Source organism: Pleurodeles waltl, chromosome 8 (genome assembly GCF_031143425.1).
Source record: "Pleurodeles waltl isolate 20211129_DDA chromosome 8, aPleWal1.hap1.20221129, whole genome shotgun sequence".
NCBI classification, from domain to species: domain Eukaryota; kingdom Metazoa; phylum Chordata; class Amphibia; order Caudata; family Salamandridae; genus Pleurodeles; species Pleurodeles waltl.
In genome coordinates, this window is record NC_090447.1 from 446,863,361 (window position 1) to 446,881,023 (window position 17,663).

Genomic DNA, 17,663 nt, shown 5'->3' on the forward strand with positions numbered 1-17,663 from the left:
GCCCCCACATAGTTCAGGGCCATTTCCCCGGACTTTCTGGGTGTGGGGACACCAATACGCACATGCACTACATATAGGTCAATGCCTATATGTAGCTTCACAATGGTAACTCCGAATATGGCCATGTAACATGTCTAAGATCATGGAATTGTCCCCCCATTCCAAATCTGGTATTGGGGAGCCAATTCCATGCATCCTGGGGGCTCCACTATGGATTCCCAGTACTGCCAAACCAGTTCTCTGGGGTTTTCTCTGCAGCTACAGTTGCTGCCACCCCACAGACAGGGTTCGGCCCTCCTGGGGTCTGGGCAGCCCAGACCCAGGAAGGCAGAACAAAGAATTTCCTCTGAGAGAGGGTGTTACACCCTCTCCCTTTGGAAATAGGTGTTAAAGGCTGGGGAGAGGTAGCCTCTCCCAGCCTCTGGAAATGCTTTGAAGGGCACAGATGGTGCCCTCCTTGCATAAACCAGTCTACACAGGTTTAGGTAACCCCCAGTCCCTGCTCTGGTGCAAAACTGGACAAAGGAAAGGGGAGTGACCACTCCCCTGTCCATCACCACCCCAGGGGTGGTGCCCAGAGCTCCTCCAGTGTGTCTCAGACCTCTGCCATCTTGTTTCCAGAGGTGTGGGGGCACTCTGGAGGCCTCTGAGTGGCCAGTGCCAGCAGGTGACGTCAGAAACCCCTCCTGACAGGTGCATACCTGACTAGGTGGCCAATCCTCCTCTGAGGGCTATTTAGGGTCTCTCCAGTGGGCTTTTCCTCAGATTACGACTTGCAAGAATTCATCAGGGTTCTTCTGCACTTCTTTCTTCGACTTCTGCCAAGGATCAACCGCTGACTGCTCCAGGATGCCTGAAAAACTGCAACAAAGTAGCCAGAAGACTACCAGCGACATTGTAGCGCCTAATCCTGCCGGCTTTCTTAACTGTTTCCTGGTGGTGCATGCTGTGGGGGCTGCCTGCCTTCACCCTGCACTGGAAGCCACGAAGAAATCTCCCGTGGGTCGACGGAATCTTCCCCCTGCTTCAGCAGGCACCAAACATCAGCTTCACCGGTGCTCTGGGTCCCCTCTCATCCTGACGAGCGTGGCCCCTGGAACACTGTTGGTGGACCAAAGTGACCCAGACTATCCAGTGGTCCAACTGTCCAAATATGGAGGGGGTAAGTCCTTGCCTCCCTTCCCCAGACAGTAATTCTGTGCACTGCGTGATCTGCAGCTACAAGGGCTTCTGTGCACATTTCCAAGAAATCCTGCATGCACAGCCGAGTCTAGGTCCCCAGCACTCCGTCCTACGATGCTCAGCTCCATGAGTTGATCTCTGGTGTCGTGGGACCTCTCTTTGCAGTGTTGAGACGACCGCCGTTTTCAGAATTCTTGAACCCATGTTCAAGGACTTTTATGGGTGCTTCCTTTCTGTCCGTGAGCTCTCTACGTTGCTGAGGGCCCCCTCTAGCGTTTCTCCCAAGCGGCAGCATCCTGGTCCTTCGTGGGCCCGGGCAGCACCCTTTTTCTCCAACCGCGTCTCTTGCAGGTAGTAAGGCTTTTTTGCTGTATTTTGCCAAGGAAACAACTCTGCATCCTCCAGCACGCCGTGGGACATCTTCTGCACGAAGAAGAACTTCCTACTTACTTTCGTTGTTGCAAATCCTGCAGCTTCTTCCAACTGGAGGCAGCCATTTTACACCTTCATCCTGGTTTAGTGGGCTCCTGCCCCCCTGGACACTTTAGCGACTCTTGGACTTGGTCCCCTTCCTTTGCAGGTCTTCAGGTCCAGGAATCCGTCTTCAGTGCTTTGCAGTCTGTTGTGGTCCTTGCAAAAGCCTTTATCACGACTTTAGTGTATTTCTGGGGAAATATTAGTACTTTACTCCTACTTTCCAGGGTCTTGGGGTGGGGTCTCCTTTACACCCTTAGTGTTTTCTTACACTCCTAGCGACCCTCGAACACTACACCTGCCCAGGGGTGCCTACGTGGTTCGCATTCCACTTTCTTAGTATATAGTTTGTGTTGCCCCTAGGCCTATTGCATCCTATTGTGTTTTTCATTGTTTGCACTACTTCCAGACTGTTTTACTTACCTGATTTGGTTAGTTGTGTATATTTTGTGTATGTTACTTACCGCCTAAGGGAGTATATCCTTTGATATATTTTTGGCACAATGTCACTCAAATAAAGTACCTTTATTTTTAGTAACTATGAGTATTGTCTTTCTTATGATGTATTACCTATATGATATAAGTGGTATTGCATGAGCTTTGCATGTCTCCTAGTTCAGCCTTGGTTGGTCTACTATAGCTATCTCTATCAGCCTAAGCTGCTAATAAGGGATAACTGGACCTGGCTCAAGTTGTAAGTACCATTGGTACCCACTACAAGCCAGGCCAGCCTCCTACAACTATCCACGGAAAGAGGGGGGTTGTAAATGTCCCCCTGAAGCCTTGAATCTCTTGTTGTAAGACGCAGGATGCTTAAAGATGGTTTGCAGGATTGTTAGACCCGAAATCTTTGGTATGGTATTCCCCCCAAATGTTTTGCCTTCACTCTTTGCTGAGCACGTTTTTGTTGGCCTTAGGACTCTGTGCACTTTCCCAGTGCTAAAGTGCTTGAGGTCTCTCCTTAAAACATGGTAAAATTGGCCTGCACTCATCTGGCACATTTAATTTACTTGTATGTTCCCTGGAACAGCTACTATCTATACCCAAGGTCTTTAAATTAAATACTATTAGTGGGCAGCAGCACTTGTTGTGCTACCCACTACAGTAGCACTGTAAAACATATCTCAGGCCTGCCACTACAGCTCATAGCATAGTTTTAAACTGTCATTTTAACCTTGCAAAATAAACATTTTGCCAGTCCTAAACCTTCTTTTTTAATATTATTAGGCACCCACAAGGTGGGTCCTAAAGGCTCACAGGGCAGGGTGCATGGTCTTTAAAATTAGGACATATTGGTTTAAGTTTACATGTCCTTGGAGTGAAAAACCCCTGGAGTCGTTTTTAACTGTTGTGAAGCTATCTCTCCCACAGACTAACACTTGATTGCCTTTTTACATGTAATAAGTGCTAACTTCAAATTGGGAGCTGCTAGAGAAATGATGTTTACACTCAAATGAATTGTAACTTAAAATCGTCTTTAATGGTAAAGTCGGATTTTAAATTACAAATTTGAAAGTGCCACTTTTAGGAAGTTGGCATTTTCCTCCTCAAACCAAGTGTTCCGGTCTGCCGGTGTACTGGATCACAAAACTGTGAATGGCTCTGCTGTTGTGGGCTGTCTACTGCTTCTAGAAAGTGAAAAAATAAACCTAGTTGTGAGGGGAGGGAGTTCTACCTGATAGGATGAACAGGGAGAATATGTTCTCTGCCCTGGTTGCACTTCAAAGGGCCCTGCTTGCAACACACACAAAAACTGACACCAGGCTTGCCCTTGCCTTTGTCACATTAGACAGTTTGGAGCCTGTACAAGGGGAAGGGAAGAAATTACCAGAACCAATTTGCAGGGTAGACTAGGGAATTCCCCCACACAAAGGCTGGCACCAGGTTTAAAAGTGGGAACCTTCAGAACTGCTCATCAGAACACTCCTGGACCTCTGGAATATTCAGAAGAAGGACTGTCCTGCTGTCTGAGGAAGAGATACTGCCTGCTAACTGAAGAAGGAAAATTGGACCTCTTTACTTTGAACCCAGCTACTCGAAGTGACTCCATGGGTCAGTTGTCTGACCTCCTGTGTGAGCTACGCAGACACAAGCTCCCAGATCCTCCCTGCAATTATCCAGCTGACCAGCACCAACTAGACCTCTTCGCTCTGGAAACCGACTGCCTACAATGACCACCAACGTGAAGCTTCAACAAGACCTGCTTTTCCCAGCCATCAGTGACTGCCCATGACGATCAACCAACGTAAAGCTCCAGTGACAACCAACTTTTTGTGCTACAGCAAAGGCCATTTGCAATGCTCAACCTCCTCCTCACGTCAACAGTCTCCTCCTTGCGCCCCCGCCAGTATGAACTGCACCCTTTGTTTATGACTTGAGAACGTAATTTTTCAGTTGGATTAACCTGGTAACTCTATCCAACCCATGCTCTATTATCGTTGGCTTCAACTTTGGACTTTCCTCCAGTCCAGCATGATCAGATAACTGCGAGTGTCTTTGCATGTACATATTGGATTTGCATAATTTTTATGTCATTTTATTTATTAAAAATGAATCCACTTCCCTAGATTGGTTTGTTCTTGTATTGTGTTTTCACTTTGTGACTCCTTGAGAGCTGCATAAATAATCAATCAATAGTTTATTCGGTCCAGGTTTGGACCATTTGAGAAATTAAAAAATAATCATACATACAGAAGGATAAAAACCATAGACCATCGAATAAAAAAGAGACATTTAGCAATTAGTACACTGCTTATATAAAAAAAAGGATCATAAAACTACATAAAAAAGTTTCATAAATAATTAAGACAAGACTCTTAAAATAGTGTCTGAATCTTACCCTACACAAGACGCTAAATGCTAAAATAATACAAATCAATTGTTAAAAACGTGTAAACCGTTCTAAGACAGATTTATACATAAAATAAAACATAAAAACTACATACAATAGCTCCTATTTGCAAAAGTTAGAAGTCAGCCAGTGGAAAAATGGAGCCCTAAGTTAGTCAGTTCTCTTAAATAAGTTGATCAGATAAATTGCATCTTGCCATTTATAAAATTATATGTGTTAGGGAGCTATAAATCACTTCAATTGGGGTGACCCACTAGACAACATGCTCGGAGATACAGTCTTATATCCTCGATAGATCGCTTATGATGTTTGTGTTTAAAATCCCAGACTATTGTGACAGGGTGTTAGTTCGCTAACTTCTAGACCGTTCTTCAACCGGTGGATTAAGATCTGTAATGATTCTACTGCGGATTTTCCATGCTGCTGCCAAAAATTTAGAAACAGAACTCACTATCAGCATGGAAGTGTCATATTTACACATTCTAGGACAGAAAAATAGGACATGCTCAGAAGTTTCCTTGCATAGATGGCAGTTTATGCATTTGTCAGATAAAGGACTATTAGTCGACCAGCAAGCCGTAAAGCTGTTAACTGCCAATGTTCCATATCTGAACTGAAGTAGTAAAGAGCGGGCACGGGCTGGTATAGGGAGATCCAGGAAGCTTTCAGGCAGAGGTTCGTGCTTGACCAGCAGAAACTCTGCTGTCAGCCGACCTAACCCAACTGAGCCGAGAGATTCCTCATGAATTTATTCCCAATATCGATCTTTGATCAGGCGTCTAGCGTTACCAGGAATCATCTCGGGATTCTCCCAATAATGGGATAAATTCAGTTTGACCCAAGCCGCTTTCATCTCCCTTAGCCACCGTACTTTTTCCCATCCGTAGCAAGGTGGCAATAGTTCTTTAACTGCTGACCTGAAGGGTTCAAGTTCTTCCGTTTTCCATAGTCTAACCCAGTACAGAAGTGGTCTTAAGTATGCTGTATCTTTAATACTATTTAAACCCAGGTCCAGTCTTAGGGGGAGCATCGGCGTGCCCTTCCCTAGTCTGGATATGTGTCTAAGGAAATTATTTTCTTTGATTTGAAGAGTGTCCAGTTGTCTGTGAGATCCCCAAAGTTCTGCTCCATATAGGGCCGCAGCACGGATTTGGGCTTTGTAAATTTCAGAGATAAGGGTCAGAGGGGGGCTTATTGCAGTGCAAGCCTTACGTCCTATAACTCCACATCTTTGGCTGATGGTTAGTGCCCCTTTCCTTATGGCTGCTTCCCAGCTGCCCTTATCAGATAGTCTGATGCCCAGGTAATCGTATTCCATTACCCTCTCCAGGTCAGTTGAATCCATCTTTATGTTTGCTCTAAGCTTCTTGTTCGGGGCACTGTATATCATGAGTTTGGTTTTCTTAACATTTATATCTAACCCGTAATCTCTGCAGAATACCCTGAACTGGTTAACCAGATTCTGGATTCCCATGGATGATTTAGACAGGAGGATAGTGTCATCTGCATAAAGTAGGCATGGAACTTTGATCCCGGCCAGCTTTGGGGAATCATTAATGCAATTTGCTAAATACTTAATACAATTATTTATGTATAGAAGAAAAAGAGTAGGGGCCAAAACACACCCATGTCTGACTCCCCTCTCAATAGCCACTGCTTCTGTTAGATCGCCATCCTTACCGCTCCTGATTTATGCATAAGTATTCTCGTGTAGTCGGGCGATAAGTTTCAAGAGACCGTGTGGGATACCCATCTTGGCTAGTGTCAGCCATAGCTGGTTTCTGGGGACCAAATCAAATGCGGCTCTGAGATCAATAAAAACTACAAAAAGGTTGCCCCCTCCTACTTCCACAGTCTTCCATTTTATTGTTAAAAATCTTAGCACCTGATCTATGGAACTAACTGCTGGCCTAAACCCTGCTTGTAGATCAGAAATGGCATTGGTTTCCAGAATCCATTCTTCTAGACGGGACAGAATTTGCTTTGCAAAAAGTTTTTGGAAGTTGTCAAGTAAGGAGATTGGGCGGTAGTTGACAGGGTTAGAGGGGTTACCTTTCTTAAAGATGGGAACTATCTCTGCTCCCATCCAGGAACTCGGGACAGGTGCTCCTGCAGTTACTGCATTGGAAATGAGATTCAGATATGGGGCCCATATATCTGGGTTTGTCTTGTATAAATCGCCTGGTATTTTGTCAAGGCCGGGGGCCTTTCCCCATTTCAGTGAAGCGATCGCAGCCTTGGTTTCAGCCAAGGTAAATTCAATTTTGGGGGTCTCAGTAATCATGATATGGCTCACTTCCCTGGTAGTAACACCGGTGATCCCAGAATATAATCGGGAAAAGTGATCTGTCCACTCTACAGGGAGTATTGAAGCACCAGGCGAACGATTAGGTTCTTCACTGGCATCAGCCACCAATTTCCAGAATTTCGAGGTGTCGTTTATTTTAGCAGACTCCAGGAGGGAAACCCATCTAGATTCATCCCATCTCCTACGGGCTCTACTTTGTTCCTGTTTATAATCTTTCCTGGCTTCCCTTATATGATCTGACTGGCCTCCTCTTAAAGCTCTCAGCAGTTTGTGCTGTGCTTCCCTGCATGCAGCGTTAAACCACCTTGCGTTGCACTTCTTTTTAACTTCTTTTGCAGACTCTTTAGTAAAAAGATTTTTTAGAGAATTAAAGAATTGTGTGTGGGTTGCTATAAGCCCACCACTATCTTCTAAAGGCTGAGATATGCGATCCATGTGAGCAGCCAACTGCCTGTACACAGATGCCAAGATGACTGTATCGGTGCTCAGGGATTCCCATCTAACATTTCGTCTATTGTTGGTCAGTGCAAATTGTTGTTCGTGATTCTTGTGACAAGAGACTTCAAGTAGGGGTAATAAATTCCTAAGAGATAAAATCAATGGCTCATGGTCGCTTTCCTCATGTTCTACAATATTCATGTCAACCATATAGCCCCACAAGCGGATGTCAAGCAAAATATAATCTATCTGGCTCTTCTGTGTCCCGCGCCTAAATGTAGGGTGAAGATTAGGGTCCGAGCGGGAACAACCATTGCAGGCCCGCAGGCCATGTGCCAGTGTAATATCCACAACCTGATGTGTTAATCTATTTATTTTTGGTCTTTTGCTTGATACCAGTTGGGGGATACCCCAGTCGGCGTCTTCATCTTTATATAGTTCCTGGGCCAGCAAATAGGGTTCAAAAGTGACATTAAAATCTCCTGCAATAAGAATAAAGTGGGAAGGTGATTTACAAGAGAGAAAGCTGTCCAAAATAGTCAATGTGTCGGACTCATATTTGCTACCCAGGCTCCTATTATAAATATTGATTATTAAAAGTGGTTTCTAACTAAGGGATGGTATTGATAAACCCATCAAATCGGGGCAGCCCAAATCAATTGTTTCAATCCGACATTTAAGGGAACTGCTAAGCCATATAAGCAGCCCACCTGAGGGTCTCCCTGGATTCACCTTAGTTGCTGGGACCCAGTAACTTTTATAACCAATTCTGTATTTGGGCTCCAGTGCCCACGTTTCTTGGAAAATACATATTTTATGTTTGTCTATGAATTTGCCCCATTCAGGGTTGTTCATTTTATTCTCCAACCCTGCAATATTCCAACTAAGAATGGTATCTAGGCCATCTGTTTTGTCTTGGGGAGCTTCAGCCACAAGGTTCTCTCTTGCAAATGGAGTGCCGTGGGGAGGTTTTATACCCTTTTCAGACATATATATACCAGTCAAGTTTGGATTTCCCACTACAGTATTGCCCAAGATATTTCTTGCACCATCTAAATCGGGGGGTGACGTGAGCGGTTCGGGTATCTGAGATGGTGGTGAATATCCATGCTTACTGGGGTCTATTAAATCCGTGGCTAAATTAGTCTCAATCACCTTGCCCTCCTTATTTGCACCCCCAATACAAATTTCAGAACTCTGGACACAGGAGGGAAGCCAGATACTAGTTTCCATCTTAGAAAGATCTGGCTGAACAAGTGCGGAAATTGGCGTAGGGTCTCTGGTGTCTGCAGTAGGGGTTTGTTCGACCTCAGAATTACCTTGCCCTATTTCGTGTGTTTCAATGTTTCCAACTATAGGGCACTTCTTATCCCAATTTTTTGAACCTTGAGGCTGAAATGAACTATACATAGTGCTGGCTTTTAGTCAATCAATTTCAGAAAGCGGGAGCGAAAGGGGGCTGCGTCTCAGCTGGGGGTCAGGCTGCATCTGCACCCTAGTGGGGCCTCTGAGTGGCATTGTTGCCCCCTTAGTGGCTGGTACAGCTTTATGAGGGTAGAAAGCCTGGAGCCTACATAGAGAGGTTACTCCCCCTAGAGGGTTAGATTGGCACACAATCAAGGAAAGCTGTTGGACAAGGGAAGGCGCATCAAAGTTAATAACAATACAGTCCCCTGTACCAGGGTTTTTGAGTGGACCCACCCTACCCACCCTCCTCACCATTAGTATTGAGGGTATCATATGAAAAGCAAATCTAGCGTATCTATGTAGCCAGTGAATGACCTTATTTTTCAGTTCTGTAAATGATTCAGAAATGTTAGGCTTAAGCTTAGGAACATTAGCACATAAGGACAAGCTTCCGGTGGTAGGTGTAAAGTTCTCATATTGGTTCCTAGATCCCTATGCATCCGGTCTGCTGGAGGGTGGGTCTGATCCTTGTGCTGTTTTGTGCCCGTATTCATGGAAGAAGCAATTTCATCAGTCCACCTTGGGAAGAGGGGATCACTCTTTAAGCGCTTAGGGCCATATTTATACTTTTTGACGCAAAACTGCGCTAACGCAGTTTTGCGTCAAAAAAATTAGCGCTGGCTAACGCCATTCTGAAGCGCCATGCGGGCGCCGTATTTAATCAATGACGTTAGCCGGCGTTAGCCGCCGGCACTGCCTGGTGTGCGTGGAAAAAAACGACGTACACCAGGCAGCGCCGGCGTAGGGGGATATGGAGCTTGGGCGTCAAAAAATGGGGCAAGTCAGGCTGAGGCAAATTTTTTGCCTCAACCCGATTTGCCCCATTTTGTTCGACTCCCAAACCCCATAGAAATGACTCCTGTCTTAGCAAAGACAGGAGTCATGCCCCCTTGCCCAATGGCCATGCCCAGGGGACTTCTGTCCCCTGGGCATGGTCATTGGGCATAGTGGCATGTAGGGGGGCACAAATCAGACCCCCCTATGCCACAAAAAAAAAAAAAAATGACTTACCTGAACTTACCTTAATGTCCCTGGGATGGGTCCCTCCAGCCTTGGGTGTCCTCCTGGGGTGGGCAAGGGTGACAGGGGGTGTCCCTGGGGGCATGGGAGGGCACCTCTGGGCTCCTTCAGAGCCCACAGATCCCTTAACGCCTGCCTTTTCCAGGCGCTAAAAAACGGCGCAAAAGCGCCCGTACGTCATTTTTTTTGACCCGCCCACTCCCGGGCGTGAATTTTGCCCGGGAGTGTAAATACGCTGCACATGCCTCGGAGTCAATTTTTTAGACGGGAACGCCTACTTTGCATCTCATTAACGCAAAGTAGGTGTCCACGCTAAAAAATGACGCAAACTCCATGGACTTTGGCGCTAGACGCGTCTAACGCCAAAGTATAAATATGGAGTTAGTTTTGCGTCGGAATTGCGTAAAAAAAAACGACGCAATTCCGGCGCAAACGTAGTATAAATATGCCCCTTAGTTTTAGGGGAATTGGCCAGTCTAGCAGTTGAAGCCTTCACTGGTTGATGCGAAGAATCAGGGCAAAGTGATTGAAAATTTTGGACCGTGTTTGATGATAGGGGAAGGCTACTAGCACTGTTGACTGGAGGGCATGGAGGAAAGTATTGCTGGGAATATTGTGAGTCTAGTGAGGAAGAAATGGTCGGCTAATTAAGTTTGATGAGACCGTCAAGTTTCTCCTCAATAGCTGATAGGCGAGTTGTTATAGGGTATAGCTTTTTGGCGAGCTCGTCTTTTATAAAATCTATTATAAAGGTTATGTCTGGGCTGCCATTATTAGTAGCTTGGGCAGGTGTACAGTCCTTGGTCCGAGTAGGCACGGCATGATTGGGGGAGTTCAAAACACGGGCCCGTTTATTCTTTAAGTTTACCTCCCCTCGTTTCCTTTTGCCCTTTGAGCTATGCTCTGGGGAGGGTGCAGGCCTATCTGGCATAGGTTGTGTAGTTTCTGGAGGATGTATAACCTTTTCCAGGGGCTCTGCAACAGGCATTCGGGTGGTTTGGGTGGTTGGGGATGGAGTTGCCGAGGCAGGCTGAAAAGCGGGTGGGTGAAGAGGTTGTGGTGGAGTTTTCGGTGGAGCCTCCGTCGGTGGGGGGGCAGTCAGACGGCGCTCCACCAGTTCAATTTCTTTTTCTAATGCCCCAACCGCTTTTTGGAGGAAACCATCTAGAGTCTTATTGTTGCCGGCCTTTTCCAAAGGCATCCCCCCCTTCCGTCTACCCATCTTGCTTTAATAAGCTTTAATAAGACACTTAAGTCCAGCCCCAAAGTTTGACAGTCTATTCCGTAGGTGCTCTTCCTCTCCTTTTCCCACCCTGTTTTCGCTCTACTGGGGCTTTATTAAGAAAAGCTGAGACACCAGGAGGACCTAAAGTACTGCTCACCTATATTGGGAAGGTATCCGGGTAGCTAAAGTATATTCGTCCACTGGTCACCAACCTCGGAAGTCAGGATGAAAATGGTGTGGCCCAGCCCGGCCTCCTCCGGTCGCTGACGGGCGCAGGACGGGCCCGCCCTTGGCCCGGGCTTTGCCCGGGCGCCGCCCACGCGCGTCCCGCGAGGCGGGAGCGCTTCCAAGGATTTAAAGGGCTGCTGCCCGAAGAAAGCTGCCTCCGCCTCCCTGCCGGTGTCCTGAGCGCGTCCCGCGAGGCGGGAGCGCTTCCAAGGATTTAAAGGGCTCCTGCCCGAAGAAAGCTGCCTCCGCCTCCCTGCCGGTGTCCTGAGCGCGTCCCGCGAGGCGGGAGCGCTTCCAAGGATTTAAAGGGCTCCTGCCCGAAGAAAGCTGCCTCCGCCTCCCTGCCGGTGTCCTGAGCGCATAAATACTTTACACATTGCCTCTTATTTGAGCCTGACTGCTTTTGTGCCAAGCTAGTAGAGTTAAGCATATATTTATTTACTAATTGTTATAGCTTCCCCCACCTCAACTAACAACCCAGTTTCATATGTTAGTGAATGCCAAATCATTTGCATTCACTCTGTACACCTACCTCTCTCTCAAAGAACACATTTCCAAAAAAACAAGATGGCCTGGTGCCATATCTCTTTGTAAAGAAAGTCCAACCACTTCTTCCAGAAAGCAACTTCAGAACTGCTTTTCAAGCCCTTGTACTCTTGCATTTGGATGGTGGTAATGCCCTACTCCATGGCCTCCTAGACTCCAAATTGGCAACCCTTAGGGGCATTCTACACACCTCAACACATCTCATCCAGGGCTTGAAAAAATATGATCACATCACCACCATCCTAACGAAAATGCATTATTCCTCTTGGCAGCCCACACCAACTTCATAACCAGCTGCATATTTACAAAGAGATGGCAGCCCCCGCTTTTCTTGCAGAAAGACTCACCATCTCTGGTGTTTCTCCAAACCCACAGCCAGAACCCCATAAGGCTGCAGACTAGCAAGTGTAAAAAATTAAAAACAGCAGGCCTTTCCATCTGATCTGAGACACCACCCTGTATTAATCAGAAACGCCCCTACATTGTTCCAATTTAGGAAAGAGCTGAAGACTCACCTCTTTATAAAATGCTACATCACAATGTATTCACCTTACACAACTGAGCTTCCTCATCTATTACTCGATGACTTTAAGTTCGCCTTTGGCTATTCACAGTGCTCCACTGCCTTTTGGCTAGGTTTGTACTATAGAAATAACTATACATACATACTCCAAGTGCGGAGGTGCATTCACAGGGACTCCCTAGCAAGTAAATCCAAACATGAGGCAGTGAAAAGGGTGAGGTGAGACACTTACTGGCATACCAACACTCTTTTCTTGCTGATGCATTATGGTAAATGGACATTGTGAACACTCTATTATGTGTAATTTAAAATCGCTGTAATTTTGAACTGCATCTACAGTAATCCGAAAGGGAGAACTGATGCTGTTATATCAGGCAGTGTGCTCTCCTCTTCATTGATTGTTCGGCTCCTATGCCAAGCAGTGTGCTCCCTTCTCCTCTTGATTGTTGAGAGCTAGTCAGCTGGCAGGCCTGTTGAATATATCTGTGTACTGGAGTAGCACTTAACCTGAGAGACATTGAGCAGCAAGCATTTCAAGTACCACCATCCCAGCTTGTTACTCTCAGCAGCACATTGCAAACACTATACTTTTTATAAATAATTGTAATAAAGACAGTGTAATGCATCGGAAAATACTCATGTTGCTATGAAAACAGTGTGCTCCCCTCACTCTTTGATTGCTGTTTGTATAGAGTTGGGTTGTTTGCTTAATAAAATATATTTTAACAAATCTGCATTGAACTTTGAACATTGAAATTGCGCAAACTGCATGTCAATTGGTGTGTGCATTTATGTTACTAGTGTATTAAAAGTTAATTTAATAAGCAGCAACAATTTTGGATGAATGTACGTTTATTTAATTGACCCACTGTACCTTTTTTTTGTATACCTAGGAAAAATTGATAGGAATTTGCGGAAGTATAGGAAGTGGAAAGAGCTCTCTAATCCTAGCTATATTGGGTCAGGTAAGAAAGATTTTCTTGCATAAACATAATTTTACACTTTATTAAGATGCATTCATAACTCTATATGCCTAGAAAATTATTATTAGCCTCCCCAGGTTCATGACGCTTGCTCAAAAAAAGACTGGAGTTTTGCCTACAGAAGCAAAAGCTGCTTGCGTGAAGAGCAGCGTATACTAAATATTGGCTTAAGTTAATCGGAGCACAGCCGGGGTCTTTGAATACCCACCTGTGGGCTGAACTGTCAACCAGGGAAGTCTGCCCCTCAAGAAACTATCTCTATGACTCTCTTAAGAGTCTAGGCGCAGAGAGCCTATGGGAGTATGCAGGATCCCATCAATGTTACAAATGACTCATTACTAAATCCATGAAACATGCTTCCTTGTTAGCGGACAAGGCAACCCCGGCGGGCACAGCTCACGGCTGGTTTTTACTTAACAGCTATCAGCTATATCACGGCATCTCCGCAACCCTACCTGAGTATGGAATTTAACAGAACTGTCAAAGAGAAATACCTATGCTACCTCTTGGGTGTCCTCCCTTAACTCCTACACCTCCTGCCTGGAAAACGAAGTCCATCCACAACCACTTGCTGGCTTAGCAGCCTAGGCGGAGAGGACTGGGATCACCTGATCTGCATATGCACAGGACTCCTGACCGAACGTAAATCTATGCTTCGTCCTTTCTTTAAAGCCAGAGGCATTCACATCTTCAGACAGGTGGTCAAGGCATGCCTTGCCGCTGAGGACTTACAGTTAAACTGGCGACTAGTAAAGTTCCTAAAGGTAGTAGAAAAGAAACAGAAAGACGAAGGGCAGGGCAGGCTCACAGTAAAGCCTAGGGTTTATGTTTCAGCAAGCAACAGATACCAACTGCCCCTAGGAAGATTCAACCAACAACTGTAATCCAGATTGGTACAGAATGATTTAATCAAACAGCATGATGGCATGACAAGGAAAAGATTTCAAGGAGACTTGCTTCTCTCCTGCGGTGGGGAGGCTCTAGGGTTTGGATGACATTGCACTGTGGGCCTAATTTATGAGAAAGTGGCACAGCGTGGCACTGTGCCAAAATTGGCAGCACCATGCTGCGTCACTTCAGCAACTCAGGGATGCACCGTATTTATGAAAATATGGTGCACCCCTGTGTATGGTGTATGGTGCATTAAAATTAGCTGCCTTGCGCCAGCGCAGAAACCCTTGCACCATAGTGCAAGGGTGCCTGGGTTGCAGGAAATGATTGTTTATGTGCAAGAAGATGTCCCTACCTGCACATGAACAATCAATAATGGTGATTTGCTAGTTCTAGGTGTGCTGTATTCTGCAGCACTCATAGAAGTAGCAAATCTTCATTATTTATTAATTGCTACCGCTGCTGCCAACCCACAGACAGGCTTCTGATCTCCTGGGGTCTGGGCAGCCCAGTCCCAGGAAGGCAGAACAAAGAATTTCCTCTGAGAGAGGGTGTTACACCCTCTCCCTTTGAAATAGGTGTTAAGGGCTGGGGAGGCATAGCCTTCCCCAGCCTCTGGAAATGCTTTGAAGTGCAGAGATGGTGCCCTCCTTGCATAAGCCAGTCTACACCTGTTCAGGGAACCCCCAGTCCCTGCTCTGGCGTGAAACTGGACAAAGGAAAGGGGAGTGAACACTCCCCTGTCCATCACCACCCCAGGGGTGGTGCCCGGAGCTCCTCCAGTGTGTCCCAGACCTCTGCCATCTTGAATCCAGAGGTGTGCTGGCACAATGGAGGCCTCTGAGTGGCCAGTGCCAGCAGGTGACGTCAGAGACCCCTCCTGATAGGTGCTTACCTCACTAGGTGGCCAATCCTCCTCTGGGGGCTATTTAGGGTCTCTCCTGTGGGCTTTTCCTCAGATAACGATTTGCAAGAATTCACCAGAGTTCCTCTGCATCTTTCTCTTCGACTTCTGCCAAGGATCGACCGCTGACTGCTCCAGGATGCCTGCAAAACTGCAACAAAGTAGCAAGAAGACTACCAGTGACATTGTAGTGCCTAATCCTGCCGGCTTTCTAGTCTGTTCCCTGGTGGTGCATGCTCTGGGGGCTGTCTGCCTTCACCCTACACTGGAAGCCAAGAAGAAATCTCCCGTGGGTCAACGGAATCTTCCACCTGTTAATGCAGGCACCAAACTTCACCCTCACCGGTCCTCTGGGTCCCCTCTCACCGCGACGAGTGTGGTCCCTGGAACACAGGTGGTGTATCCAAGTGACCCCGATAGTCCAGTGGTCCATCTGTCCCAATTTGGAGGAGGTAAGTCCTTGCCTCCCCTCGCCAGACAGTAAGCCTGTGTACTGCGTGAACTGCAGCTGCTAGGGCTTCTGTGCACTTCTGCAAGGAATTCTTCGTGCACAGCACAGCCCAGGTCCCCAGCACTTTGTCCTGCATTGCTCAATTCGCTGAGTTGACCACCGGCTTCATGGGACCCTCTTTTGTAGTGTTGAGAAGACCGCAGTGCTCAGTTTTCTTAAACCCGTGTTCAAGTACTTCTGCGGGCGCTGCCTTCTTGCACATGGGCTCTCTGTGTTGCTGAGGGCCCCCTCTGTCTCCTCTTCCAAGTGGTGACCTCCTGGTGCTTCCTGGGCCCGGGCAGCACCCTTTTTCTTCAACCGCGACCTTTGCAGCTAGCAAGGCTTGTTTGCGATCTTTCTGCAAAGAAACAACTCTGCATCCTCCAGCACTCCGTGGGACATCTTCTGTTGCAGAATCTTCAGCTTCTTCCACCCGGAAGCAGCCATTTTGCACCTTCATCTGGGGTTTAGTGGGATCCTGCCACCCCTGGACACTTTTGTGACTCTTGGACTTGGTCCCCTTCATTTACAGGGCCTCAGGTCCAGGAATCCGGCTTCAGTGCTTTGCAGTCTGTTGTGGTCTTTGCAGAATCTCCTATCACAACTTCAGTGTGTTTCTGGGGAAGTAGGGTCACTTTACTCCTACTTTTCAGGGTCTTGGGGTGGGGTATCTTGAACACCCTTAGTGTTTTCTTACACTCCCAGCAACCCTCTACACACTACACTAGGCCAGGGGTCCCTAAGTGGTTTGCATTCCACTTTCTTAGTATATGGTTTGTGTTGCCCCTAGGCCTATTGCATCCTATTGTATTCTACAGTGTTTGCACTACTTTTCTAACTGTTTACTTACCTGATTTTGGTCTGTGTGTATATTCTGTGTATTTTACTTACCTCCTAAGGGAGTATATCCTCTGAGATATTTTTGCACATTGTCACTAAAATAAAGTACCTTTATTTTTAGTAACTCGGAGTATTGTGATTCTTATGATATAGTGCTATTTGACATAAGTGTTTTAGTAGGAGCTTTGCATGTCTCCTAGTTCAGCCTTAGCTGCTCTGCTATAGCTACGTCTATCAGCCTAAGCTGCTAGAACACTACTAATCTACTAATAAGGGATAACTGGAACTGGCACAAGGTGTAAGCACCATCAGGTACCCACTATAAACCAGGCCAGCCTCCCACAGAAATCATCTGCACCAACCAGGAACCTGCATCCATCTTCTTGGGTGCAGTACTGTAGGAGGCTGGACTGGCTTGAAACAGAAGTATGGTGAGAATGGACAGAAGGAGACCTGTCCCTTACAGAAGCCACCCTAACAGCTTGGCTAACAGAAACATCACTACCAGTATGGTGAGAATAAATGCTTTTGCTATGATGTGAGACAACACTATTTATATGGTGTGGCTCATCATCATTACCAACTATGCTAGACTGTCTAGTAATGGGCAGGCTAGGAAGTTTCTTTCCTGAATCTTTTCCTGGGGGAGTCCCTGGATCAGATTGAGAACCATTAGCTACTTTTTCTACAGATTGGGCACTTATGGCCTTATCCTGTACTCTAAGCATGTTAATTAACAGTTCTAAAGAAGGATTCTTCCCTACACTCAAACCTCTCTCTATGCAGAGACTTTCCAGCTAAGGTGATCATATGCAAGTTTGGACAGATCAACATTTTGGCCTGTGCCAGACATTTTTAGAGAGAGTTAAAGTGATAGTAAAAGATAAAAAGTTTGTCAGAGCTTTTAGAAAGACAGAGAAAAAAACTTTTTAAACTTTTAAGAACTTTTTGAAAGTTTAGAAGTACTTTTCAGCACTTAGAAAAGAGTGAAAAGAGGAAATGCAAAACTTTTTGGCTATGTGTATATACACTGACCTTGTTTTGTATATTTTTCTCTTATGAAAAGTACAATGACAAGAGTGGTAAGTAGTCTCAAAGCACTTATCCCACCGCTGCACAACCAATGTAGGAGGCTGGACTGGCTTGTAGTAAGTACCAAGGGGTACTTGCACCTTGCACCAGGCCCAGTTATCCCTTATTAGTGTATAGGGTGTCTAGCAGCTTAGGCTGATAGATAATGGTAGCTTAGCAGAGCAGCTTAGGCTGAACTAGGAGACGTGTGAAGCTACTACA

General features: G+C 46.1%; 1 protein-coding gene across 1 annotated transcript in view; it reads left to right on the forward strand.

Moving 5' to 3' along the window:
- The window catches only part of LOC138249528 (ATP-binding cassette sub-family C member 5-like), a 2,567,733-nt gene that overhangs the window by 886,723 nt on the left and 1,663,347 nt on the right, over positions 1-17,663 (forward strand). Inside the window, exon 10 of the mRNA XM_069203478.1 lies at positions 13,156-13,227. Within this exon, the coding sequence (XP_069059579.1) occupies positions 13,156-13,227 (72 nt within the window). The remainder of the gene's footprint in view (positions 1-13,155; positions 13,228-17,663) is intronic.